Source organism: Nuphar pumila, chromosome 15 (genome assembly GCF_984573655.1).
Source record: "Nuphar pumila chromosome 15, dmNupPumi1.hap1.1, whole genome shotgun sequence".
NCBI classification, from domain to species: Eukaryota; Viridiplantae; Streptophyta; class Magnoliopsida; order Nymphaeales; family Nymphaeaceae; genus Nuphar; species Nuphar pumila.
In genome coordinates, this window is record NC_143263.1 from 72,469,389 (window position 1) to 72,487,874 (window position 18,486).

The 18,486-nt window shown below is 38.4% G+C and overlaps 2 protein-coding genes across 3 annotated transcripts in view; both read right to left on the reverse strand.

Annotated features, from left to right (window-relative positions):
* Positions 1 to 3,740: 3,740 nt before the first annotated feature.
* On the reverse strand, positions 3,741 to 9,226 carry LOC149815577 (uncharacterized). Of its 2 annotated transcripts, none has more exons than XM_089988796.1 (4): positions 9,094 to 9,226; positions 6,506 to 7,027; positions 4,932 to 5,179; positions 3,741 to 4,257 (listed from the first exon to the last, which is right to left on the reverse strand). In XM_089988796.1, exons 2-4 carry the CDS (start codon positions 6,952 to 6,954, stop codon positions 4,028 to 4,030), a joined length of 927 nt encoding a protein of 308 aa, XP_089844922.1. In that variant the 5' UTR covers positions 6,955 to 7,027; positions 9,094 to 9,226; the 3' UTR covers positions 3,741 to 4,027. The 2 variants fall into 2 exon arrangements, with proteins under 2 accessions (XP_089844922.1, XP_089844923.1); XM_089988797.1 differs by having other exon boundaries at positions 8,433 to 9,226.
* A 1,949-nt stretch (positions 9,227 to 11,175) lies between these two features.
* The window catches only part of LOC149815578 (succinate dehydrogenase subunit 5, mitochondrial-like), a 17,648-nt gene continuing 10,337 nt past the window's right edge, over positions 11,176 to 18,486 (reverse strand). Inside the window, exon 5 of the mRNA XM_089988798.1 lies at positions 11,176 to 11,485. Coding sequence (XP_089844924.1) covers positions 11,429 to 11,485 — 57 coding nt within the window. The 3' untranslated portion in view covers positions 11,176 to 11,428. The remainder of the gene's footprint in view (positions 11,486 to 18,486) is intronic.

An 18,486-nucleotide genomic window follows, 5' to 3' on the forward strand; every position in this document is an offset into this window, starting at 1 on the left:
TCGGATATGGATTAAACCAATTATCTCGTGCACTTTTTACATGCAAAATACATATTATTTAACCCATTTTTCTGGACTCAGTAAGTGATCTACTTGAATGGATCAATTAGATTCAGATTCACATTTGCCGTTTAGAATTCATATTCAGGTTCAGATCAACAATAATTCATCCCGACCCGATCCCTATGCCTAGAACCAAAGGATTGTGTTAAGCAAAAGGTTGGTGGGGGTAGGGATAAGTAGCGTGTCAACGGGTCGGGTTTATCCAGACCCAACCTGGACCAAACCCTATAGGGTTCGGGTATGGTGATAAATAAGAAGACCGGAGTGCGAACTCGAAGGTCCGATTAATACATGAATCCGGGTATAGTTTGTGAAATTTTATACCAGACCCAGGCCCAACCCGATGACCTGAGTTCCAATTAAGACCTACAAATTTTCAATGTAAAAATAATTAATTTACCTGGTATGGTCCGAGTCTGGTTCATTTAGGGTTGGAGTATAGTTTCTCTTATAGTGGACCTGATTAGACTCGGGTCCGGACTAGATATCATACCTACAAATCACGTCCAAGTCTGATTCTACCAGGGTCGGAACCAAACCCGACCCGTAGTGCAGCATGATCAGGTAAGGGGTATTTTGGTCATTTTAAAATCCTAATTTGCTCGTGGTGGGACCCACCCCAATTATGAAGGTGCGATAAAAATTGAAAAGGCTTGGAATCGCGAGCGTTCTAACGAGGGAAAAAAAAAAAACAAAGGCGGTGGGCCCCACACACATCAGTCGGTAAAACTTGGCGGGGAACAAGGAAGTATCAAATGCCCATTATAACCTCCACTTTTTCTCCCTATGACGTAAATGTCCCTACTATCTTCAAATGACTCTTCTACCCTTACATCAAAGAGGGTGGAATTTTGGGACAGGAGAAACAAATATCCGGAAACGTTTTCGAAAATATTGTGAAAACGAGATATTATGGGAAAATTAAAAGAATCAGAGAAAGGACTGGCATCAATTTTCAGCAATTTGAGATTGAATTGAATTTGCAACTGTAGTGACAAAGTCCTGAATTGATAAGAAAACAAAATGAAGACGAGATGTTATGAGAAACATGAACATATCTGCTGGTAAACGAGCTGAATGAGCAGAGCTTGAAGTGTTCAAGCTTGGCTCATTCTTGTAACTAGCCAAGCCGAGTTCGAACTCCTAATGAGAAAAAAACTATCTTCAAGCCGAGTTTGTGAAATTGTAACTAACCAATGTTTCAAATTTTCAGCCTTTTTTATTATCTTCACTTTCTTCCTCAAAATAAAATTAAATTCATTTATTTTGGTTGACATTTTCCTTATAAAAAAGTTGAGAAAAAAAATTATGTAGCTACCCATGTAATGAGATTCAACTTTAAGGCATGAAAATAGTAAAGAGAAACATGCTATATATATATATATATATATATATATATATATATATATATATATATATATATATATATATATATATATATATATATATATATACATGATTCAAATGTTAGATTCAGCATTTAGAAATTAGATAGATGCACTACCACGAGTAATGGATCTAATTTCCAAAAGCAAAATCTAACCTAACCTTTGAATAATGTTTAACATGTTTTGTTTGCTATTTTCATGCATTAAATTATTAAAGTTGAATCCAATATAAAGTTTTGGGCTACCTTTAAATCATTCTCATCTTCAAGACACGGCTAGATCCAACATTTTCTACTTACATTCATGAATATTATATCCTTTGTGTTGATGTCAACAACATTCGTCTAATCAAACCCCGTTGGTGTGTCCATGGTGGACCACCTAAAGCAAGGTGGTCGTGGGCTCCACCTGGGGTTTGCCTTTTTCGGGGTGGGTCTATTAAGTGGCCTGGTTCTCTGAGAGGATCCAATGTCATTGAAAAAAAAAAAAAGTTACCATGAGCAAAGGTGCATTAACCATCATTTATCTTTGAACAGGACAGATCTTTTCTAATGGTAAAGCTCACAGGGCAACATGCATCAGGAAGGTTGCTTTTATTTCTAGTGTACATCAGGCCAAGCTCCCTTGTACCTGCAAGGGCTCACCATGCCTAGGAAAAAGCTAGTCCCAACCCAAGCCTGGTCGGTTAGGAACTTAAGCAGGACCTAGGTGCAACCCGACTAGGTTCACAGTTATGTTGGGCCTAATCCTAAAGACAGTCAGGCATAAAATGGCAAAGAAAAAGTCAGTTCTTAACCTAGGGAGTGAACACAGCACATCCACTTGCTTACGATCAAAGCTGATTAAAACCTAATAATTTCTTTTGAAATCTTTTATGCAAATGCAGTTTAGAACACAAAAATCATTCTAGATTTGTTTCAATGTCTCAAGCACAATGTCTGAATCACCAAATGTATCAATAAATTGGTGCCACTAGACAGTGTCTTTGTCAAACTCGCTTATGACAAGAATTGGTTAAAATCTATTGATTTTTTTGAAAGGTTAAAATCTATTTATTTCCATTACAAACTTTTATGAATGTAATTTATGTGAAAATTAATTAAGCGTGTTTTGAATGTTTGAACTTATAAGTTGGCATGTGACAGAAAGCAAATGTCCAAATCATCTTATATATAAATGAATAGATGCATACAAGCACCACACTATCTCTCTCCTTTGTCCATCCAAGGCAACACCAAATGATAAGATGAGGTAGGCAAATATCCTACATGTTCATACTTCTCTTTTTACAAATTCATGAATCTCACATTTGGAAAGAGAAAGGACATCTCTCTCTCTCTCCTTGGGACTTAAAGATACATTTGTACACCCTATAGAACAGATCCCTGTTCAAGTGCTCTCTCTCTCTCTTTATATATATATATATATATATATATATATATATGATTTAGTAGAAGCCTTGATTGTCATTTAGTGGAATATAGATGCCATTGGTCACAATTCACATGGAAACATGCATGTTTTGATGTAGGAGCGATTTCCAATGTTCTGCAATTCTTTGAGCTGCAATATTTGCGATAGCTTTCTATTCAGAAAGGAATCCAAATCCTGGATTTATGTGCACACCGAGTCACCGACTATTCCCAATTGAAGGTAACAAGAAATGCTTAATATTTGTAGAGAATAAAAGCAGCAGCAGGAAACCAATTCAAAAGCATAAAAAATAGAAAAAGTGCCTTTGAGATTTTGCTTATTTTTTCTCTCTTTACAATGTTTCAGGAAAATATTTGCTACCCTCAGGGGGAAGAAACCCCTAGTTGGAATTCGTGGAGTTTGTTTTCCTCTAAAAAAAAACACATGGAGTTTGTTTTGATCAAATCTGACCCCATATGAATGTGCTCAGCATGATCAAAATAGTAGAAACCCTTATTGTATTTTCTTGACGTAAAAATACAAAATTTTGAGGGTTGAAAATTCACTACATTGTAGACGTTGATTTTTCAACTCCCACAAAATCTGACACACATCCCAAAAACATGATCCAAGGGCCAGTTAATACCAAACCATACATGCAGATCAGGTTTCTAGTGTGTGTGCCTGTGTGGAAGAGAGAGAGAGAGAGAGAGACCAAAATCAAAATTCAAAGTGAAACAGAACATCGAATTTAGGGGAAAAAGAAGTCATGATCTACTTAAGATGCAGATCAAAGCAGTCACATAAATAACAAGAACCCTATCCGCAAAATCACATGATAACTATGAAAAGAGCACTCACCACATCAGTATAATTGTATGGAAGGATAGATGCGCTACCACAAATGATTGAACATGTATTTTTGCACTTCATCTCTGACAAAATTTAGCTAAAAAACGCTATCATAAAAGTGAAAGTTATAAACAGTTTTTTTTTTCCAATTCCCATTCTAGAATCCACAGACGCAGACCATCAACAGATCTCTAGAATCCAACGATGATGAAGAGGCAATGTAAGGGATCTGCCTGGTCCTTAGTTCTAGCACTATCAGTCAGTGCTGCCGCTGCAGTGTGATGTGCAAGAGAGAGAGAGAGAGAGAGAGATCAGGTGGTCACACGTAGTCTTGCAAATGTCAGATACCCTGTGTGACCTCTTGATTCACTGCATGGCCGCACTACAATTCTACTCATTCTTTCACTTACGCTTCCATCATTTGAACACTGCCGCTTGCAGGGAAGAGAACTAATGTCTGTCCGTCTATCATCAGAACCTCCATCAATCTTGGCTTCCTTAACTTCATAGGTTCGTAGGAGTACTTCAAATGTCCGAATATCTGCACCAAAATAATCCAAAACAAAAGCCCTTAATCTATTCAAATCTTCCAGTCAACAAAAGAAAAATGAATGGAAATTAAATAGAAAAGATTAATCGTTGGCACTCGGTGAGAGGACCATCAGTAGATAAGATATCACGTAGTATTACTTATATGGTTAGGCTAATAGGATCAATTGTGTAAAATGGAAGAATTATTTAAATTTTCTCCGAGGCAGAAAGTTGAAACAACCAGCCAACTAGCTGCAAACATGGAGATGTTCGATGGATGAGAAACAGAGGCACAAGCTAACTCATTAGAAGAAAATTAACTAGCTGCTATGCTATCGCTAGTTCCTGGCTAATAATTAATAGAATGAAAAAGATGGATTTTCAATTTGCATGAAAACCTGTATTTCTAGAAATTTATCATAATCAGGTTGAGCTAGTCAGATCAACAGCGTGGTAATAGAACAGGCCAAACTAAAGAGAAACAAAACCATGCCATGTGTCCCTGTATAGGTGTGTGCATGTGCACATATGCACTCTCATGTGAGTTAGCCATAGACAACTCCATGCTGGTTTATTTAATTTAGCTATCAACAAACTTTTTATTCCTCTCTTGCTTTTTATCCTTTCTTTTTGTTCTTGACAACTCAATACAGATGGAAATATAACCGATAATTGAAAACTCACCAGTGAATTCAGATAATCTCAGTGTCTCACATGTACGCTGAACCTGCTCAATGCAAGGTGAGAAGGAGCATAAGATTCCATCACATTTCAACGTTTTGCCAGAAGATGGTATGGCCAACCAAGGTTGTGGAAGATCAAGAAAAACAGAATCTGCCATCCCATAGAACTTTTCTGGAAATCCTTCACCTTGAATATCACGGACATCCACAGTTATCAAGTTACTCAATCTGGTCTTCTCAAAATCCTCCCTGATGAAAGAACAACTAGAATTAGACAATTCCACAGTCTACCAAAATTTTGATTATATGAAAATAGAATACAATTGCTTAGATGCACCATTCAAATAGACTGGTGTCTTCGATACAGCCAAAGAATCTTGACCTTTTGGCAATGACCAAATCATAAAGACCAGCAATGAAATGATGAAAAGAATTTTTGACTTGGTCTAATAATACTAGGGCTGGTAAACGAGCCGAACGAACCAAACAGGGCATGTTTGGGCTCGGCTCGTTTACTAGTGGATTGAGCTCGTGTTCGTGTTTATCCGAGCCGAGCTCGAGCTCAGCTCGTTCCTGAATGAGATGAGCCGAACACAAGCTGACTTGTGTAAAAGCATTCCATGTTATTTATACATAGTATATACATTTTTATATATTATACTTGAAAATATATAATTTTTTATAAATTACACTTAATAGTCCATATTTTATGTATATATTTTTCATTCATCCTTCTTTTTTATATATATTTTATGCATTCTTCTTTTTATATATTACACAAAATATATATTATCTATAAAAATATATATATTATCTATACGAGCACTATCAAGCCGAGCCAAGCTGAACACCTTGTGTTCAGGCTCGATTCATTTAAGCCAAATGAGCTGCTCGTGGCCCGGCTCGCCAACTATATGAACCAATCACGAACGAGTTCGTGACAAGAAGAACCAAGCCGAGTAAGGAGCTGCTCGGTTCATTTACCAGCCTTAAATACACCAAGTAACCATGAATCAAGAAGGGAGTCATATATGATAATAGGTCATACTATACACAGAATTGTTGAAGCGCAGGCCGTTTACCATCCTGGGCAATTCTGGAGGCTCTGCAAGAATTGTCAGGCCCATTGGTCTGCCCAAAGGCCCCAAACATGACACCTGTTCCATAGGCAGAGCTCCTTCAAAGTTGCTGAGTTCTTATTTCATCAAATCTTCATATATTGCCTCCATTATTTCATACACGACTCAGAAAATTCAGGGAAAACTAGAAGACTATAAATCACATCTCAAGGAAAAAGGCTAAAACTCCTTACACTAGCACTATTTAAGAAAATTTCTCAAACCTGCAAGACAATAAGATCATTTTCGCAAAAAAACAACAGAAAGACTTTCTTAAACATGTAAAATATACTCGATCAGTAGTTATTATTGCGTTAAAGAAAGGCTTATTATGATGGACCAAAAAAAGGGCTTCCAAAATCCCCTTTAAATTGGTTATTGAGAACTTGAAATATAATAGCTTCACCTCAAGTACTGTACAGAGAACAAATCTAACACAAAAACTTAATCAATATACCTTGCTGAGGCAGCTCGAAGTTCATGAAAGTCAAATGTGTAGACATGGCCAGTTGGAGCAACTGCTCTTGCAAGGGATGTGGTAAGTGAGCCACTGCCAGTTCCAGACTCTAGAACCAAGCAACCTGGAATAATTTCCAAGTATGATATCACAAAGCTGATATCTGCAATGTATAAAATCTGAGTCCTGTGGCTTAGGACTAAAGTCCACAGCTCTGGAGTGGGAGCCAATAAATACACAAATCCACCCTTCTTGCTCAGTACCTTGGACCCAAAAGGCCTCCCAATCCAGTCAGAGTGTTGGAAGACGCCAAATCTATTTTGGAATTCCAAGCCATTTTGCACTTTGACTGCCTTCATGGTATCATGCCTCTCATACACAATAACCAGGTCACCATCGCAAATGCGACGCTGGAATGTATTCTTACATGTAGGATCCATTAGCAACATGTTGGAAAGGATATATAAATGCTTAATCAGTTGCAAAGGTGCACTTCCTCCCACGTAAATACAGCTGATTTATCTGAAAGGTAAATCAAGAAAACAAGCAGGAATAAGAAATTTAAGCCACAAACATTTCAAAAAACACCAAAAGCATTACTAATTTAATAATTACCTACAATTGGAACTAAGAAACTGTCTACATAATTCCAATTGTTTCTTAACTCAGGCAAGGATAGTCAGTCAAATTGTACCCAATGCACACATGGTTTTATCCACATCACATTGATATGGTTATCAGACATGGATATTGCTATTTTGAATGGAGAATCAACATAAGAAAATATCTAACTTAAACTGAAGCAGTTGGTGAAGACCACATATATATATATATATATATATATATATATATATATATATATATATATATATATATGGAATTCATTCATTCAGAAAATGGAATTCCCACATCCAGGAATTGGGATCCCATAACATGGGAATCGTGGTTCCTATGAATAGGAATCTAGGTTCTGTATCATGGAATCAAAATTCTTGCAATAGAAGTCGACATTGTGGTTTCATGGGAATTATACAGGAATCAAGATTCCTATGTACAGGATTCACAATTGCTTCCAACTTTTAATCCCACTTCCTAGGAAGTGCAATCGCTAGTTTGGCAGGGTGCTTCCAGTATCTAGGTTTATACCATAGTCACAAATATCGGTATCGGCTATATCTCGGCGAGGCTATTTCTCGCGATATTATCGGTTTGGTGATAAATCTCAGAGCATAAAAAATATATATATACATATATAATAACAAAAATAAGTAAGAAAACTTCATGTTTAGATAATAAACTACATATATACTAAAAGAAATAAGTAAGAAATACAAAATAAAGAAGAAAAACATCTTTAAGATGTAGAAAATAAATAAAAACAGTAACAATAGTTGATAATATCGTGATATTATTAAATTGGCGATATTTTCAAAATATCATGATATTTTACCTATAATATCGCTTGATGAATATAACGCGATAATATCACCCTGTGACTATCGTTTATACTTCCAAGTTGGATGAATGAAGGAGGATAGAAAGGGAAGGTTGGTGAATCAAGAATCACAAATCTAAACAAATAAGCAGTTAGCTGATCTCCAACATGAATTCAGAATTCCTTCTTTCCTGCTCATTTTGATACCCAAAGAAAAGAACAAAAAAGCACAATACAATAAAATTATTAGACTTATTTAAATTCAATTAATCAAGTTTCTTTGTTTCTTTTGTTTCATAATGAACACTTTTATAAACAATTATCCCTTTTTATCTTCAACACAGGAATCTTACAGACACAACCAAAGGCTAATCATACAAAAAGGAGGAGAATCAGGTTTGAAAATGTGATAGGGTCCACCAAGAACATGAGTAGCCATATGATAAACAAAATCTGTACAATGAGTATCAAGCTAATATTTCTTTGATGTACCTCAACAGAGGTGATAAGGACCTCGGTGACTTCCAAGAGATGACGATTGTTCCTTTATCTCAGCAACTTTGTTTTGTTGAGGGGTCTAGGTACAGGATATTTTGGCCCATACAACTAAAGAATTTATACAAAATACTCGCGCCATTGTCAGACCTCAATACCTTGATGTTAGAATCAAACTGGATCTAGACCATTCAGTAACAAAAGAAAATATCATACTTCTACCACCAATTAAAGTTAGGAATTAAAATATGCAGAAGTTAAAAAATTTATAAAACATAAAAATACAAAGCAACATATTTTTTTAGAGAAACAGCAGATTAAATTTAAAAAACATGTTATTTGCATTATAAATGACAATATCACGATGTTTTTGACATCTAAAAGAGCGGCCAAAGTGTCGTTCTATTTTTTTTCCAAGTCCACCTCCACCAATTCCAACTCCAACACTTGCTCCTGCACCAAACCCACCACCAACCTCTGCCTCCACCACCCAGACCTCGAAAAATAAATAAATAATAAATCATCCTCCATGGCCCAGATCTCCATCAATGGAATCTCCAACTCCACTCCTTGCTCCGGGACTCAATCCCACCACCAAAACCTCGACCAGCTCAGTCCACCGCCACCCACAAAGAGAGAGAAGCAGATTTGGACTCACCGGACTGTTTCCGACGCCTCAGACACCGATTGACCGTCCGCTGGTCCACTGCCGATGCCTATTCACCGGACAAAACCTCTGAATGGTGCGTGCTAGGGTTCGAGAGACGCAGAGGAAATGAGAAAGAGGCAAAGCGCGACGGCGGAGGTGGGGGGCTTTGGGGCGTCAGTTTTTTTATTTGGGTAAAAAACACAAAACAAAAGGTTTCGTAAGATTTTCTAGTTATCGCAAAAATAACGCAATATTTTCTCAAAAGTTAATTTCACGAGAAATGCAAAATCTCGCGAAAAAAACACCGTTTTATCTTTTATTGAGTATATCGTGATTCTGTGCGATAAATTCATATTTCTCGCGATGTTTGTCACAATGGCTGGGTGTACAGTGTACTCCCTAGTAGAGGGTATCAACAGGTCATATCTGGTTCGGAGCCAGGTGGGTCCGAACCCAAATATAACTTTGAGTTTGGGCTGGTAAACAAACCGATCAGCTCGTGACTCGACTCGGTTGGGCACGATGAAGATCGGGTCGTAAAGATGGTGAGTTGAGCCACGAGCTTCTCGGCTCGGCTGAACTCGTATAAGCTTGTAAAATAAAAATATATAAAGGTACAACATTGAGTGCAAACTGCATGTTTGTAGGTGTGGTATTTGAATTCCACTGCCGTCTTCTTCATTTTCTAACGTACTTTTTTTCCCACACGAGTGGACTCGGACTCGGCTCATCTGGCTTGGGCTCAAGCTTGGCTTGTGATCGGCTCAGATAAACATGAGTCCGAGCTGAGTTCATTGGTAAACAAGCCGAGCTTGAAAACGGTGTGTTCAGTTCGTTTGGCTCAGTTTACCAATCCTGCTTTAAGGTACTGGTACTGGGTCCAGACTCGGGTCAGATTGGGTCTATTATAAGAAAAAACACACCCGGTACATATCTGGTAAAATAATAAATTTTTTTCTCTTTTTTACATTGAAAAATCACAGATCTTAATCGGAACTCAGGTCTGGTATGAAATTTCACAATCCACACCCGGTACTATATACTAATCAGGCTCTTTGAGTCCGAGTCAGATTCTAATCGGACCTTCTTTTTATCACCAAAACCTTGACCCTATACGGGTCAGATCCTGTGCGAGAGAGGTGGTTTCTTCTCTGGTTATCCCAAGAAAAGAAGGGCCTGAACCTTTCATCTTGTGTGTGTGTGTGTGTGTGTGTGTGTGTGTGGAAAAGCAGCCTGAACTTTTGTTGAATTAGCTAGTGAATGCGATAAATTTCCATCTCTCAACAAATTACGATAAGTGGATCTTTAACGGGTTTTGACTGGACCCATACAAGGCCTAACCCTTACCTAATGAAATATGGTACCATCACCAAATTTGACATTTATCGATGAATTTACAGGAACCGTGACAGGTAGGCATGCAAATGAATCCCATATCAACATAAGATTTTATTGTGGTTGAATTGGGCCAAGAGTCAGACCTGAGAAAAGCATCACCAAACTAGGATCCCATTCATTATTTTGCTCACATTATTATTTTTTTGGAGAGTGAAGTTCGTTATTTGCCTTGATTAGATTTGCTTTCGAACATCAATATCTACGTATATTAGTTGGTTCCAAAGTCGGGTCTGGTTTTGAATTAGAAACCTAAAACTGAATCCACCTGTTTACCTGATCAGATCCACCTGAGTTGTGGTAATATCCAACCATGCCACTATCCCAAATCCTATGATAGAGTCAAAGAGTCAATTATAGGGTACGTTTGAATACTGCAAGTCCTAGACTAAATCCAACATAAACATGTTCAGGAGATAACAATGCCTCACCAACAACTTGGTGCTCACACACCCTTGACCTTAGATCGTTACAAACAGAGGACCTGTGAAGCTAAACTTTTTTCGTTTCATAAGTAGCCAAGGTCCTCCCGAACGGCAGACAACCTTGCAATATATGAATCTACGTGACCAATTGTTACCACTGCCTCATATCAGAACTCAATCATAGACGAATATTATATCAAGGTCGTGCAGAAGGATGTACCTCTCTACAAATGACAACAGGCTAATGGATACAAGCAAATAGAAGAGCAAGTGAAAACCAGAAATCTGTTTCTTATTTGACATTCTGCAGTTAATATAGAAACACAACACATTCTTGTCAGGGAATTGAGTAAGATACTGCTTCAAAATGCTCCTATTTTACCGCAAGCACATCAATCTAAACTCTTGATTCCAGGGTAAGATAGGCATACCAGAGAAAATTCCAGGCAAGAAAAAAAAAGTGTTTTCCTCAGAAGCAATTCATACAATTATTGGCGGTCTTTATGTGAAGCAGCTAGTAGTTATCAAGCTCTGTGCTCAACATATGATCCAGAAAGCCCAGATGTCCCAAGTACCGTAATCTGTAGTCAATAGAGAAATGGAAGTGAGTGCAGTGACCAATATTAATGGTTAAGCTGGACACAAAATTATTCAATCTTTGTTAGATGCAAAAACAGTTTTAAGGTAGGGTATAGTTTGGAGCAAAATCAGATTAAGTATTCTAGACGGAAGTATGAAAGGTGTAGATTTGAAATACAAAGACTGGCTACCAAGCATAAACTACAACTCCTTAAGACATACAGCAAAGATAGTCCGAAGCCTTGCACCAACAACAATGAAAGCCATAAACTCCGGCTGCTACATTAACATCAGTTATTTTCAAATACTGACTAAGGGCTTCTGTAGCCCAATGCAAGACAGTCAAAGTGTCAAAACAACTTGCAGATTCAGCAAGTTCATCAAGAACTTGGACGAACTCCACCAAGATTCAAGCAATCCACAACAGATTGACTTGTAGGGTTTCCCCAACTGATAATAGACATGGAGACACAAAACCAAGTGTCAGATTGAAGTTTATTTGCTTTGAGTGATTTTGACACAACATATAGAAAAAGGAAAAGGAAAAGGAAAAGACAAGAGAAGCACAGATATGATCTCACCTGAACTCAGAACCCAGACCTCAACTGAGTTCCCAAGTCACTGCAGACTTCATATTGATTCACAAATCATTCAAATCAGTTGTGACAACTAGCAATGTTTATTCTTTGGTTTTACCAAACCAGCTGCAGAATGGTTCGTAAGATCTGATTCAAGAGGGACTACTATCCACCCGTGGTGCATCACCAAGTTCTCCCGAATCTTGAATTTGGAAGTGTCCCCTCCTTGAATCTCTTTGCGAATAGTAGAGAGAAAATTGTGCAACTCAGATTCCTGACAGAGATCGTCCAAGAACAGAAGCGCCCCTTCTTTAGGAGGGTCATGGTAGTAGCCTCCACGTTCCAACATAGGGCCCCTTCTTTAGGAGGATATTCAGTAGGGGGGGTATCAACGAGCCCAGTTTACCCAGACCTGACCTGAACCAAACCCTATAGGGTTCGAGTATGGTGATAAATAAGAAGACCTGATTAAGACCTGGGTCCAAACCCGAAGGTCCGATTAATATTTGGACCTGGGTAAAGTTTATGAAATTTTATACCAAACCCAAACTCGACCTGAGTTTCGATTAAGACCCACAAATTTTCAATGTATTGGTTCATGTAGTTCTTATTAGGTCCGGGTATGGTTTTTCTTATAGTGGACCCGATTAGACCATGGTCCAGACCCGATACCATACCCAAAAATTTAGTCCAAGTCTGGTTCCACTTGGGTCTGAGCCAAACCCGACTCGTTGATACCCCTAGTATTCAAGGGTTGGGCGATCTAAGTGTACCCCTGGACGAACTTGCGATAGTACCCGGTAAGGCCAAGGAAACTCCGCAGTCCCTTGGGAGACTGAGGCACCGGCCAGCTTTGCAAAGCCTAAATCATCTTGCGGTCTATCTCCAGTCCCTGTCCTGAAATAATGTGACCCAAGTACTGGACACGTGTCCAACCAAAATTGCAGTTGGAGCGCTTTGCATACAAGCGATGCTCCACGAGGGTCTCTAGGGCAACACATAGGTGTTGCAGGTGGTCTTCCCAAGGACTATTGATCAAGATGTTGAAGAAGACCAATACAAACTGACAGAGGTAGGGCTGGAAGATGACATTTATCAAACCCTAAAACATGGCAGGGCATTAGTGAGACCAAAGGGCATCACCAAAAACTTATAGTATCCATCATGGGTCTGAAACACTGTCTTTTGAACATCCTCTGGGGCCATCTGTATCTGATAATGGTCAAACCTGAGATCCCGCTTCGAAAAATAGTGCTCCATCAACTTATCAATCACAGGGATCAGGTAGGGGCCCTCTAATCGATGCAGAACCTTCAAGACCTATCATTCTTCTTCAACAACAGTACCAAAGAAGAATACCGACTCTTGCTAGCCTGGATAATCCTAGCGTTGAGCATCTCTTTCACCAGAAACTTGATCTCCATCTTCTGAACATGTGCGTATCGATACCGGATGTTTGCGGTTTGGCTCTAAACTCGACATAAATAGTATGGTTATGAGACCATGAGGGAGGAAGGTCTTTCGGCTCCCCAAACACTACACCAAACTCCTGGAGTAGGGTTTCCTCAAGAGAGGTGGGTGCTCCATCCACAGAGTCATCATCACGTACATTTGTGACACGCCCTCCTGTACCACCTTGGTGAGTTGTTTAGACTCAGTCATAGAGAGAGGTGCTCAGAAAGATGTGCAGATCTCAATCGGACGATCGTCATGCTCAAACTCCATGGTCATGTCCTTAATTTCCACCAGACAGACCCCAGGGACTGCAGCCATTGCATCACCAACACGACATCTGCGCCTTTCATGAGAAGCATGTACATGTCCATAATCAAACCTATCCCCTGGATCTCTAAACGGATTTCAGGGCAGAGGGTGGTGCATCTCAGCTTACTATTGTTCCCAACTACCACCTTGAAGGGATGCTTGGGTGTCATCCCACACTTATCCCTTTTGGTCGTCTATGCACACAAGAAGTGTGTTTACCCAGTGCCTATCAGAACCTAGATAGAACCTAGATAGAACCTAGATAGTCAGTTGGATGAACATCCCAAGCACTCACATAATTTTTAGTACCTCGACGCTTGCTAGGGGGTGATACAAAATCTCTGGAACCTCCTTCAATGCATCCTCACTTGAGTCCATCAACTTGGCATCGCTATCATAGTCGTCTTCAAAATCGTTGTTGCACAAATACAAATTGAGGGTTTTGCACTTCATCACAGTTATAGCAGAGGCCCTTGGCACTTCCCCCATCTGCTCATGCGAGAGCCACTTCACTTGCACCGCAAGGCGCTCATCTGGCTTATACCTCGCCGAAGGGTACGAATCCTTGGCCTATTTTGTAGGTCATTGATGTTCGGTCTCTCGTGCTGGCTCGGCATTACCTTACTAGGGGTCTGGTTCTCTTGGGACATGTGTCTTTGGTTGGACATCTCATTGTCTCTAGGGCAGCGCAAGCTCATCCAGGAGAGTTTCTTCTTGGTCACATATGCCAACTCGAAACATTGAATCAAGGAGATGGGCATCGCAACTTGGACCTCAATCTGCAGGTCCAGCTTGAGCCCTGCCATGACTGTATCAATCTACCAGAATTTCATGTCATGAAGCCAAAAGAATCCAAAAGCTGAGTTGCAAATACCAAGAGGATGGATCCTATGATTAGCGAGTACTTGAATAAAATAAAAATTATTGAAGATTAACTGGATAGAGGTTATCAGATATTGGTGGTTTCTCTCAAATTTCCAACCACCCTCGCCGACTCTAGAAATCCAGAAACAACCTTACAGTATTAAGCCTCTGTTAGCAATACAAACAAGGTTTGGCAAGGTAATCTGCATAATATCATTTTCAAATGGTCATAGGCCAGACAGATTTTTCAATGTATAGAAAGTGGTTAAGGTCAAAATAGTGCCATCGGTGGTTGAGATTTGTTGTCATTTCCCACAAACATGGACCAACATATCAGACAAAATCAAGTGATCACAAGGTAGCTATGCAAGAGACGTGGCCACGTTGCAGAAAATTGTTGGGACTTAACATATGGTGTTGCAGTTGTGGCAAGAACTACAATGATGCTGTTAACTTTGCTCAAGTCTCAAAAAATGCAATAGCCAACTTTCGGGAAACATGAGAGCCTTGTTGTCGCCTTAACAATATGTAGTTGGTCTCATCCTAGTCAGCAAGAAACAATTGGTATGTGGATTCAAGAAAAGCAATCATGTCTAGTGCGGGTAATATTTGTAGCACTGAATCTTATAATGAACATGGACCTCTTTCATTGCATGCATTTAAACACTGTAAAATCATAAAATGCCATTTTTTGAAGCCTTTGGGTCTTAAAAGTCTAATGTCAATTTTTGCATGTAATGAAAGGTCAATTAGTAATCATCGGTGTTGAAGATGTCAAATTTGGAAGAGTCATGAACTCCCATTTCCAACTCATGACAGAAATTTTCCCTCATTTTGAGATTCAGATTATTGGGGTCCATCAAAAGCATCACTTTCTTCCTCTCGTTCCTATGTTTCTCTTAATGATGGTCCACCAAGTTTACTTGGAGATTCTTCATGCAACATAAAGTTGTCCATGCAACATAAATTTTGAAGTCTTTGATATATTTCTCAGTTCATTTTTTTTATCAAATCCCTACCAGATTTCCAAACTCATGGCGTGGGAGAGTTTACATAGTCATAGTTGAAGGATTACCTCTACAAACGTAGAATATTTCACTGAAAGTCTTGCTCATACACCTATGCCACAAAACAAAGTTGCTAAAAAGGAACACATATCATTAATGTATTATCAATGGAAGTTTTAGATGACAAGTCCCCTTACTACATGATATATGAAAGGCGTTCACCTTGTGCAAAGCCAATAGTCCGGCAGTGCATTTGCTATGCATTGATAAATTTTTTCCTAAAGCACAAGCTTTTCTTTTTGTGGGTTTTGCAAATGATTAGTATGAATTTGCTGCTAAGATCCCATAAAACAATGCATAATAATTTCAAGATGTGATTTTTGGTCAAAGTGGTTTTGATTTGAACAAGTTAGATGTGAGAATCCATAAAACTAAAAATAGTGTAGTGATCTATCCAAGGAATTCTAATGAGATCTGCATCAGTGGATGAATCTCTTCCAGCTCATCTCAACTCATTCACTTACTGGGTTAATCCAATGAATAGAACCGAGAACCAGCAAAACCAAGACAGACTTGGGGCCAACAGTTTTAACCTGCTGAGTCAAATTTGGCTTTTATGGTTACTTCATATATATATATATAAAGGGAATGTTACAATGCACAACCATTTGTGCATTATAATATCATGAACAAATAATTTTGGACATAATATGCCCCCCAAAATGTCCTTTACATAACCTTTTAGTTGAGCTTTTTGTCATTTCCAAACTACATTATTTAATGTTTAAAGTTCAATGACCAATGTGCCCTTCTTAAAACATCAGATCGATGTGTCCTTATCATTTTCTTCTCTCTTCCACTGGTTGCATTTACATAGCCTAGCCACGGACCATCAGAAAACTTGTCGAAAGTATGCATCTGGCATGATTTCCAGCAAGGGCCTCTCTCTCTCTCTCTCTCTCTCTCTCTCTCTCTCTCTCTCTCTCTCTCTCTCTCTCTCTCTCAATACCATGAAAATTCCACCTCCTAAAACAAAATGATATTCCATTTAAAGAACAGCACTTACACATCTCCCAAAATCACAGATGGAAATTTGTTTGGAATAAATCTTGAAGTAGAAACTATTTGTATAAGAGATGCACTCTTGTTTCCCATATCATCACAATATTCATCCTATAACCCTAATCTTGCTCCTTTCGGACCTCATCCACATCCAGATAGATATTCTAAAATCCCCTAATCTCGTTATGCTGAATCGCTTTTCCTTTCATGGTTCACCAAAAAAGAATATAAACATCCATGGACTTTCATTAAGAACTGACAAAAATCCAAAGGAGAAATTTGCGTCCTAGCCACTTCAACCTTCAGATCTTCACAAAATGTGTGTTCTTGTATTCGTTATTCCTATTCTACAGGAACCCTGATTTGAAGGCATGTTTCTTCAAAAACTCTAGTTGTCTCGGATTTGAAGAGAGAACCCTCAAATGCCAAGCCTAAAAATCCCATCATCAGTATCATGACATAAGGGTTCTTATAGAAAAGCAAGAGGGAAGGCTCTATGCTCTACTCTAAGAGAGAGAGTCACCATCGAGAACTGATGAATGGGCCTTGCCAGAAATAACACTGGATGCATATTTTCAGAAATTTTCTGGGATGTAGTGGCTAATTTAGCCATCCATGGAAGGGTATGTGTGGTTTCCAAAACCGGTGGATTGGTCACTATTTTTTAGAAATTAAATAACACAGCACAAAAAATGACCAAAAAACCAAGCCAAACATTGTAAAAAGATCCATTTTAAAGGGCATAGTTTGTCTTGAAAACATTTGTGCATTGTAACACTTATATATTCAGTAATTTATTTACAAGTGTTTCTAAAACTGTGATTTTATTAATTGATATTTTTAATTTGTGAAGTTTAATCCTTGTTTTTGTTGATTTTTTGTTTTGATTATCAATCTCAATAAGGGCCCTTGGCCTTTGCATGAGGAAGGAAGTTTCTATTTTTCTTCCAAACTTACTCATGATGTATGTCAAACAATATACAGTTAGACACAAGCTTAGTTGTTCAATTTCTTGTTACTAAATGAGTCAATGTATCTTAGTTTAGCTTAGCATATGATGTTATTTGACTTATTTTTTTATTTTACAAGTAATCATGTGGATTCTATAGCGGTTTTACTATTCATACGATAATTAATTCACTATAATTAATGAACTATTCTTACACAAAATCAAAAGTTAACAGAACGTGACCGAGATGAGCTGATCTTTGAGTCATTGAGTTTGAACACTGATCATAATCTTAAAGTGATAACTAGACACCTTTGGACAGGACTCAAGCCCAAACAACCAAGGAAGAAGAAAGCTAGGCAACCTGTAAACACCATAATCAGCAAAGAGGCCAGGGCAATCAACAAGATCAAGATCAGCAACATAAGAAACTTGATAAATTGTATGGACAGGTAGATCATCAAAGAGGATCTCCAAGAAAGTGGCTCCATGATAGCACATGAACAATATGGTAGCATCCTCCATGGCAGGGCATGAATAGTCTATGCTAGGATCCTTTGTGCAGCATCCAAAAATCTGTAACAACATACTTCAAGAAGACTGACTAGGGATAAATATCTGACTGATAGATAGGTCAGTTTTCAAACCTATAACATTAAACTTCAAAATTTTATGGTAGCAGCTCAAGAGATTAAAGAGCCTACAAATTATTCCCAAGCAAGCAAATATTGTACATGATCTGGATACATGAATGAGAAAATCATGCAGCAGAGTGCAAA

Coding starts and splice junctions, on each gene's coding strand:
- LOC149815577 (XM_089988796.1), bottom strand. CDS start 6,954: ATGTTGCTAATGGATCCTACATGTAAGAATACATTCCAGCGTCGCATT. Junction 5,180..6,505: donor CTTCGAGCTGCCTCAGCAAG/GTATATTGATTA, acceptor TTCTTTCATCAG/GGAGGATTTTGAGAAGACCA. Junction 4,258..4,931: donor GAGATTATCTGAATTCACTG/GTGAGTTTTCAA, acceptor ATTTTGGTGCAG/ATATTCGGACATTTGAAGTA.